The sequence below is a fragment of the Halichoerus grypus genome, chromosome 1 (genome assembly GCF_964656455.1).
Source record: "Halichoerus grypus chromosome 1, mHalGry1.hap1.1, whole genome shotgun sequence".
In the NCBI taxonomy this organism is placed as follows: domain Eukaryota; kingdom Metazoa; phylum Chordata; class Mammalia; order Carnivora; family Phocidae; genus Halichoerus; species Halichoerus grypus.
This window is the reverse complement of record NC_135712.1, coordinates 167081548-167091396: the sequence shown is the minus strand read 5'-3', so window position 1 is coordinate 167091396 and position 9849 is coordinate 167081548. Positions and strand designations below refer to the sequence as shown.

Below are 9849 nucleotides of genomic sequence, written 5' to 3'. Positions count from 1 at the left end.
GGCCTGGATTTTTTAGTGGAAAGACTCCTCTGCCATTTGCTGGCTGTGTAACCTTGGACAAGTCTCAGGCCCTCTGCCCCATGCTTTGCTTCTCTGGTGAAAGCCCCTACACTCACCGTGAAGATGGGATGAGATAATGGATGTGATGGAGCTTTGTGAACTGCCAGGCAGTGGTTTCACACTCCCTTTAGCCAGAGCCCCTGGCTCACACAGCTATTACAGGGATGCCCCCATACAAATGGGGCACAGGGAGCCTCTCAGGCTGAGCTAGGCCACAGCCCAAGCGACCCGGCCGCTGAGGGGACAACAGGGGATATTGCTTAAAACCGCTACTAGAAGGCGTGGTGCACAACCTCCGGTGACCGTGAGCACTCTTAAGACACATTTGCTTTTCTGCCCTGAGGCAAACCCAGAAAAACTGCAAGTCTGGTCACGCTGATGGAGTTGGAGCCTGGAGATGTCCTGCCGGCCCCTTTCCGCAGCCGTGGCCTCCTTTACACTCTCTCCTCCCCAGCCCACAGGCGGCTTCCTGCCTGCCCTGAGCCCCCACAAGAGGCTCCAATCTGGCACAGGCAGGGTCCCTGCCTATCCCTTTTGCTTTGTTAAGAGACTATGGGATGTCTGGTCAACGGTGAATAGTAGCTTTTATGCTTCTTCATGACATTTTATCCCTTGCCCAGAACACTAACTACTTTAAGAATGGGATTTTTGTGCTTTTATCCAAAGGATTAGCTGTGGGGGACCTTCTATATGAGCGGAGAGATGGCAATCCTCTCCCCATCTTTACTATATCCCAGCCCGGCAGTGATAATGCCTGCTTTCCATTTCCCGTTCCGCTTAGATGAAGTCCCCAGTGGACTTCACTGCTCTCTCTGCAATGCTCCAGCATGAACTGAAAGGTAAAACTGTAAAAAATAAAGGCAATGATTACCCCTCTACCACCATCCCCACCACTCCACCCTGGCAGAGTGTGAGCCAGAAAGACAGAAAGCTCAGAGAAAGAGCAGCTGAGTGGTTTAGGCGTGAGCCTTGCATTAGTCTGAGAGGTAATGCAGCAATCTGCAGAGTGGCGCTGCAGAAAGGCGCTCAGGGAAGATGGACGGCGGGGGGCAGGGTCTGGGGCCATTTTAGGTCATCACTGTACTGTCAGAGCCTAGTGCAGTGACTGGCACACAACAGCGGCTCAATCGATATTTGTCAATAAAGGAACGAATGAATGAACAGATGAATGAATGATCAGACGAATGAATGAATGAACGAATGAATGAATGAATAACTCAACTGTGCCATCTTGTGGAGACCACATCCCTCTCATCCGGCCTGCCCCCAGGGCAGGCATCCCCCCTCCAGCCCTGGAGACTGGAGGTCTTCGGTTTTTACAGAATCCCTAGCCAGCAGCTGCACCCCCCCCCCCAGCTTCTGCTCCCGTGGGGAGGCCAGTAGGGGGACAGGAAGCCAGCTTGCTATCTACCTTGGGTTCTAGCTTAACCTTGAGCCTGGTGTGAAGGGCAAAGTGGCTCCCCAGTCCGCAGGCTCCCACCCAGCCGCCCCTCTGGGGTTCTCAGCTGGCCCAGCCTGCCTTCCCACTAGCCCTTACTTCTGCCAGGGCCTCAGCCTCCAGGGACTTGTGGTCCCCCAGGCTGCTGTGCCTGGTGGAGCCGCATGTCGACCTCATCGAGTGCCCTTCCGAGAGAGCCTTCTTGTCAGGGTAGTTGATGCTGCCGGCACTCCCAAATGTCGCCATCCTCCGCTTCTCAGGGCTCTCGATCCTCCCCCGGGTGAGGGGGATTTTGTGGGGGCTGCTGGGGCAGGCGGCGGCCCGGGGCGGCGTGTCTATGCTGGGGCCCAGGCCCCGGGGTGGGCTGTGGGTGTCGCCCCCGCTTCGGCGCCTGGGGATGGCCGCTCCGTCAGATCGTAACCGCACTCTGCAAAGGAGCCAGGGGGCGGGGGCATGGGGCAGAGGTCAACCCTGGCAAGTCTCAGAATGGATCAGCTAACCCCAGGCCACACACTACACACTAGTCTAAGAGACAGGTATAGTAAAGCCTCATTCAGCCAAACTCAATTGCTCAATGAAAGCACAGGCTGAGCATGTGACTCCATGGCAAGGGGCCAGTTTAATCTGCACACACGAAGGCATCGGAAGCATTCTGCTTTCCAAACTGCAGACGGTGGTGCTACTAATGACACAATGAATCTTGTCTACATGTCAAGTCAAGGGCAGGAGAATTTCAACCTGGGAACGCTTTAGTGATGGTTAGTTGGGCTCATGATACGTTCTTATGTGGTTCAGGCATTTCCATGATTCTGAAGGGCTTCTTAATTGGTCTGAAGCATTGAGGCTTGACTGTACCAAAAAGTCACCAGCTCCCTGCAAGCACAGGAGGGAGTCCCGGGGAACTGGACACCATCCCATGTTGTCACCCACCCCCAATCTTCTCAGCAAAGGGCTATTTCTATGGGGCTTTTCCAGATCTTGGAAAACTAGTCATTCAGGAGTAAAAACTGCATCACTCAACATGCCTTCCATGCATCGGGCCACCTTTCACTCTTTAGGGAGGCTCTGTCAGAGTGAAAAGGGGACTAGAGTATCTATTAGGAGGGCTGGCTTTCCTGTGTCCTCTTTCAGACCCATTTCTGGTAAGTGGGCATAATATTCCTTGCCCCCTTTCCAGGGAGCTTTGGTGGGTGTGAAAGCACTCTGAAGATAAAAGGCTCCACCCGCAGGTGATTTTGCTACATCCTAGGGAGGTCAAGATTTGAAGGGAGGGGAGGGAGGCTGGAAGTGGCAAGGGGGTGGGAAGAAGGGGCAGACTGTTGGAACAGACTGTGACTGAAGGGCTAAGTTCAACGTGGTCAGCAGCACTTCAGATCCCAGAGCCACCAGCCAAGCTAAGCACCGCCTGTCGGTACCCCAACAGGACCAAAGCATAGGTGTTGGAGAGAAGGAAATATTGAGAAAGAAAAGAACCAGAATAAAGTACAGGAGGGAGGGAAGAGGGAGAGGAAGAGCAAGGCAGGAGAAGATATGGCCCTCCTAGGATTCAAGGAACCATGGCTTTGTCTTCTATCTACCCCAGACTTCCATTTTGACCCCAATTCCTTTACCTATCACACTGCCTGAGCCGTTAGCTGAACTGAACAGAATATACTGAAAGGAGGCATGGAAACTTCTGCCAAAGTAAATTCATAAACATATGTTCCTATTGCGACTGTATCTCTGGCTCTATCTCCAAGTACCCATATGTGGAAGCTGATCCCATGACCGCTCCGCCGAAAAAAATGAAGAATATGACATTTTGAGAATCTGATTAAGAAAGCAGCAAGAAACTGTCAGCTTCTCTTTTCTTCTTTTTCTTAAATTTTTTTAACGACCACATTCTTTGGACCCTACAGGCCTGCAGAATGACAAGCACAGCTCCTTGCCTGGCAGAAAGGTCATGTGACACAGCCCAGCCCACACACTGGGAGGGAAGAAATCGGCAAATGTGCTCCCACCAAATCAGTGGGTGGAGTCAAGTGTCAATTTCTCCCACCACAGGCGTGGGTGTGAGATTTCTGTGTGTGTAGTGCACTTCAGGGAGTAGTGAGCCTTACATTTTTAAATATAACAACTTAGGTCTTCAACAGAAAATGGGGAGGAGGTATAAGAACTGGAGAGAGGTAGGAAAAATACTTGTCAGTTTATAACTCTTTCTCCCCATTTATTATTACTATTTTACATAAAAAGCATTGATTTGCCAATATATGTCTTTTTTCCTTCTCCACACCTCAACTCCAAACTGGACCCTTTTATGCCTGACATTCTGGGGCCAGTTCCAGCCAGGACCCCCCCCCCCCCAGTGTGTCTGATATCACATCCTGCAGGGAACAAGGGGCTACAATAGCCTCCCTCTCTCCCCTCTGCCCCCCTGCCTCTCCCAAATCAGACAGAGCTGGGCATGGCACTAGCAGGAAAAAATGAATCCGCATTTCCTACCGGCCCATCACCCCCCCAAAGCCGTAATCCGAGATGTGCTCCGTGGGTGACTGGAGGTCGTTTTTGGAGGAGGCCTTGTCATCTAGCAGCGGCCCACTGCTGGCCTCGCTGTCAGCCTTCTGGCTCAGGCTGTCGGAGAAGGCATCATCCCTGGGGAGAAGGACAGATGTGAATCGGCAGTGCTTTGCTCCAGAGAGCCCTGGATGTGCAGGGCTCCTGGAGACCTGTCTGAAGGGTGGATCCACACACACCTTATGGTTAACTTACGCCCATCCTCGGGATGAGGCACTTCCCACTCTGCACCTTAGCATCACACACACGCCCACTGGCTCGCTCTCTCCTAAGTTACTGTCTCGGGTGGGAGACCAGCCCCCCCTCTGCCCCAGGCCTACCTTCTCCTCTCCCCTCCTCTAGGTTTTTCTCTCCTGGGCTGCTCCAGGCTAGGACAAGCTAAACGCTGGAGAGAGTGCTGGAGTAATGAGGGGAGGAGCCTAAAAGCTGAGCACTGAGAGCTGAGTCTCCATGCGGGGTCCTGAGAAGCAGTTTAGGGCTAAGCAAGGGAGGAAGAAAAATGCCTCCATCCCTCAGCTCCCGACCCAGGGTTTTGGATAATTGTGAGGTGGCTGCCAAGGTTCCTCCACTGGCATTTCTCTTGTTGTCTGCCTGGCCTTGGCCTTTTCTCTGGTTTCACACCATCTCCTCTGCCATCAAAGCTTATGCTTTCCCTTGGGAGCCAGTATGGTGGTTGCTTCCTTGATAAATCAGTTCCACCTGAGCCTGACTCAGAAGGAGTGCGTGGCTTTCAAAGAAGAGAAGGTGTAGACTTTCTGGATCTTCGGGTAGGGCTAGGTATTTGGGATGCAGGCCTTTCTTTCTAAAAAAAAAAACAATATTAAAAAAAATAACAGTATCCCGCTAACTGGAAATGAGGGGATGACTGTTTCTATGCATCCTCTGAGCGAGCCACCTGGGGGATAGAGACTGGTGGGCAGTGAAGGGGACGGTGGGCTGGCCGCTGAGTATAGGGAAGGCCCAGGAAGGTAGAGGAATATGGCCAGATCCACTGGATGCTGAGAACCAGGGCAGGTGATGAATGCCAGGTGGATCAGGATGGTGAGTCAAAGGCACCAAACGCTACCTCTGTGTGCTCTAAAGGATGACCAGTTTGCTTATTTGTTAAGTGGATCACCATTTAAGGGGAAGTTAGATATAATCCATTCTTACAAAAGACCAAGCGTATCATACCAGTGAGAGCAAATGGTTCGCATATAGCCCAGCACTCCTATTCCTGTGCCCATTCAAGACATCACTAATCGATTATGGCATTCTTCACAGAAGGTCTGGATTCCCACTCACATGTCCTGTACGACTATGTACTGATGTGGGATGAGTCCGTCCACGCCATTGTGACGACCCTCCCACCAATCCTCCGAGGCGCGGTGGTACAGTAGCAGCGAGGCCCCCTTCTTGAAGGACAGCTCACGTGGGGACCGCCCCACGTAGTCAAACTTGGCGATGGCTTCGATCTGCTCCACTTCTAGAAGGAAAGCAAGGGAAAGAACAGCCATGAAGTGAGTAGGATGGCAGCCAGGAGCCTTGCTCAGATGGCCTTGGCTTCCGCAGGGGCAGCACAGACAGCAGGCCGGTGGAAACAGGGTGGGCTGGGGGCTCAGGACACCAGGTTCTAGCTCAGATCTGTTCCCCATGCTGCGGCCTCAGGCAGGCCATCTAACTTCTGACACACCATATCCTTATTTTCCACTACCCCTCTTGTTTTCCACTTTCTAACACTAATTAAAATAGTATCTTAAGAAATTTCTCTTTCTTCTACCTCTCGATACAAGTTCCATTTCTATTTGTCCATGAACTCTTTCTCTCTTTGTCTACCTGTAATACTTTTAGTGGTTCTTATCTTTTGGGTGTATGTGGACTCCCATCCATGCAAAGATGCTGTACACAATTTTTAAGGGCTCCCAGAACTCTTCAAAGCTCATTGTAATGGACTGTTATGGTGCCCCCCCCACCCCCAAATCCATATGCTTAAGTCCTAACTCCCAATGTGATGGTATTTGGAGACGGGTGTTTAGGAGTAATTGAGGTTAAAGTGAGTAATTAGGGTAGGGTCCTAATCTGACAGGACTGGGGTCCCTCTATGAAGAGGAAGAGATACCAGAGATCTCTCTTTTTCTCTGTGAATGTACACAGAGGAAAGGTCGTGTGAGGACACAGTGAGAAGGCAGCTTTCTACAAGCCAGGAAGAGACGCTTCACCAGAAACCAGCCCTGACAGCACCTTGATCTTGGACTTCTAGCCTCCAGAGCTATGAGGAAATAAATTTCTGTTGTTTAAGCCACCCAGTTCTGTTCTGGCAGCCTGAGCTGAATAACACATTCATCCATGAACTTAATGTGGGGGGAGAGAGAATTCTTACGGGGGCCACAACTCAAGCTTATCTCTTTGCACACACACATTTACCAATCAAACCTTTATTCTTCACTGGTTAGTGACAAGCCCTGACTGGATTAAGCAATGAGGCTAGGGCTCTTGCCCCTGAGGCACTCCTACAGCCCAGCTCCATCACCTCAGGCAGGTCACATAACCTCTGTACACCTCAGTTGATTTTGGAGGATTAAAAGATAATGTATGTGGGAAGACATCCAGATGGCCAATACACACATGAAAAAGTGCTCACTATCACTCATCATCAGGGAGATGCAAATCACAACCACCATGAGATAGCACCTCACACCTGTCAGAATGGCTACTATAAAACAACAAGAAATAACAAGAGTTGGTGAGGATGTAGAGAAAAGGGAACCCTCTTACACTGTTGGTGGGAATGCAAGCTGGTGCAGCCACTGTGGAAAACAGTACGGAGGTTCATCAAAAAATTAAAAATAGGACTACCTTATGGTTCAGTAATTCCACTGCTGGGTATTTCTCCACAGGAAACAAAAACACTAACTTGAAAAGATAGATGGATAAATGGATGAAGAAAATGTATACAGATACAGTGTATACACGGTATGTAGATACAGTGGAGTATTACTCAGCCATAAAAATGAAGGAAAATCTTCTATTTGAAGCAACATGGATGGACCTTGAGGGCATTATGCTAAGTGAAATAAGTCAGACAGAGAAAGACAAATACTGTATGATCTTGCTTATACGTGGAATCTAAAAACGAAAAGAAACCAAACTCTCAGATACGGAGAACAGACTGGTGGTTGCTAGAGGCAGGGGGTAAGGAGTGGGCAAAATGGGTAAAGGTGGTCAAAAGGCACAAACTTCCAGTTCTAAAATAAATATGTTCTGGTGATGGAATGTAGAGCATGATGACTATAGCTAGTAATACTGCATTGCATTGGAAGTTGCCAAGAGAGTAGATCTTAAAAGTTTTCATCACAAGAAAAGAAAATTTGTAACTATGAATGGTGACTACATGCAAACTTCAATGTATGGATGTATGTTAACTAGACTCACTGTGGTGATCACTTTGCAATACGTGTATCGAATTTTTATGTTATCCACCTGAAACTAACATTTTATATGTCAATTATATCTCAATTAAAAAAGAAAGAAATATACTAGACTTTAATAGATTTTTTAAAAGATTTATTTATTAGAGAGAGAGAGAATGAGAGAGAGAGAGAGAGAGCACGAGAGGGGAGAGATCAGAGGGAGAAGCAGACTCCCCACTGAGCAGGGAGCCCGAGGCAGGACTTGATCCTGGGACTCCAGGATCATGACCTGAGCCGAAAGCAGTTGTTTAACCAATTGAGCCACCCAGGCGCCCTAGACTTTAATAGATTTTTAAAAGCCATAATGTATGAAAGTCCTTAGCATAGTACAGATATACATGAGGTCTTCAGCTGATAGTAGTGCTCATGATTACGATTATTATTTCTAGTGGCTTTACCCTATGGGGTAGGTCCAGACAAGAAATCTAGGCAGGTCACATAACCTCTGTACACCTCAGTTGATTTTGGAGGATTAAAAGATAATGCATGTGGTTTTATTTATTTTAATTTATGTGGTTTTCCCAAGGCCATATAGCTAGTGAGGTTTAGAAAGAGACTTTTTGGGGAGCAGGGATGAGCAATGCCTATGATTTATTTAATCTGTGTTAAGGCTGTACCCTAAGAGATGCCCATACTTGGTAGAAAACTGACTGTGAGTATTAATGTATTTATACTTTAAAGCAAGCACAAAGATGTTCGACACTAGAAAAATACATATATTTATGTATATATTTACATATATAAAAATAATAAATGCATTGAATTCTAATAGAACAAAAGAGTAATGAAAATGACCCCTGCTCTCTCTAGCCTGCAGCTACCTTCCCTATGCTGACTCTCTATTGCTCCATTCTTTATGCATTATCTTGTATCTGTCCATCCAGCCATCAAGGAGTTGCTGCCTGGGTGTCTAGGTCCTGCCTTCCGCATCTCCAGAGCCTCCCACAGTCACTGGGGGTGGTCTGGAGTTGGGAGTGGGGGGATGAGGAGGGATGGGAAATGTAAGGGGAAGAAAAGAAGAAAAGAGGAGGAGCAGAGCTGAGCCGCAGGCTGAGAGACAGCACGTGTGATTGCAGACGCCATTACATAAGTGTGTGTGGTAGAAAGAGTAATCGTAGCCACCATTTATTAGGAAGTCTCTTATTTGGGTTTATCATACCTGAAATAGAATATGTGATTCTCCCCCTTATCACTATCCCCCACACCCCTCCCCAAACTTACTTAATTCTTTCGTCTTCCCCATCTTAGGAAATAGAACCGTATGCCCGCTTGCTCAGGCCAAAGCCTTCCTCTTGAGCATCACACATCTTTGCCATCAGCAAGTCCTCTGAAGTGTCCCTGAATCAGACCCATCTCGCCACCTCCACCGCCACTGCCCTGGTCCAGACCGCCGCTGTCCCTCTACCAGGCCTCCCCCTTCCATGTGTGTTTGGTAGAGCCATTTCTCCCCAGGGCAGCCAGAGGGATCTTTTAAAATCATAATCAGATCATGCAACTCTCTTGTTGAAATCCCTCTGAAGGCTTCCCTCTGTGCTTAGGGCCAACCCCAAATGTCTTCTCACAGCTGCTGAGGTCCCTCTGTGCTCAGGGCTTCGCTCCCTACTGCTCTCTCTCTCACTCAGTCCCTCCCTCACGGCCTCACTAGCCTTCTTAATGTTTCTCTTCCAACACTGTATTCTGACATTTTTCAAACACAGAAGTAAAGTTGAAAGTGAACATGCATATACCTGTCACCTAAATTCTACTGTTAACATTTTACTGTATTAGCTTTATCACATATCTATCCATCCATCCATCTATCCATCTTATTTTTTAGTGAATTTTAAAGTAAGTTGCAGACATCAGTACACTTTACGCCTAAACACTCTAACATAAATATTCATAGAGCCTTCTTGATGTTTTTAAAACATTCCAAACCTTTTCCTGCCACAGGACCTTTGCACTTATTATTGCCTCTCCCTGGGATACTGTTCTCCCAGATGTTTGCATTCATTCACATTCAACAAATATTTATTGACCCTTGTGTGCCATTTCCTAATTTCATTCAGGTCTGTACTCAAATGTCTCTGCCTCAGCAAGGCCAAAGGACTTGGCCACCCTCGATTACAAAAGTGCTGTCAAATCACTCTAACATTTTCTCTTGCTTTATTCTTCTTCAAAGCACTTAGCACAACCTGAACTTGTGTGTGTGTGTGCATGTGTGTGTGTGCACTTACAGTTTGAAAACTTGTTTATTTTTTATCTTTCCTACTAAAATGTGAGGTCCATTAGGACAGGGATTTTTGTTTTATAATCTACTATTTTCCCCCTTCCAGAACAGTTGCTGGGATGAGTTGGCACTCCATATTA

The 9849-nt window shown here is 48.0% G+C and overlaps 1 protein-coding gene across 5 annotated transcripts in view; it reads right to left on the bottom strand.

Moving 5' to 3' along the window:
* Positions 1 to 9849, bottom strand: part of SRGAP3 (SLIT-ROBO Rho GTPase activating protein 3) — a 336629-nt gene that overhangs the window by 6613 nt on the left and 320167 nt on the right. For 4 of the 5 annotated variants that reach the window (XM_078075648.1, XM_036096155.2, XM_036096156.2 and 1 more), the window contains 3 exons: positions 5336 to 5516; positions 3980 to 4129; positions 1598 to 1925 (listed from right to left, as the gene is read on the bottom strand). In XM_078075648.1, the coding sequence (XP_077931774.1) occupies positions 1598 to 1925; positions 3980 to 4129; positions 5336 to 5516 (659 nt within the window). The remainder of the gene's footprint in view (positions 1 to 1597; positions 1926 to 3979; positions 4130 to 5335; positions 5517 to 9849) is intronic. The other variant, XM_078075653.1, reaches the window with a different exon arrangement.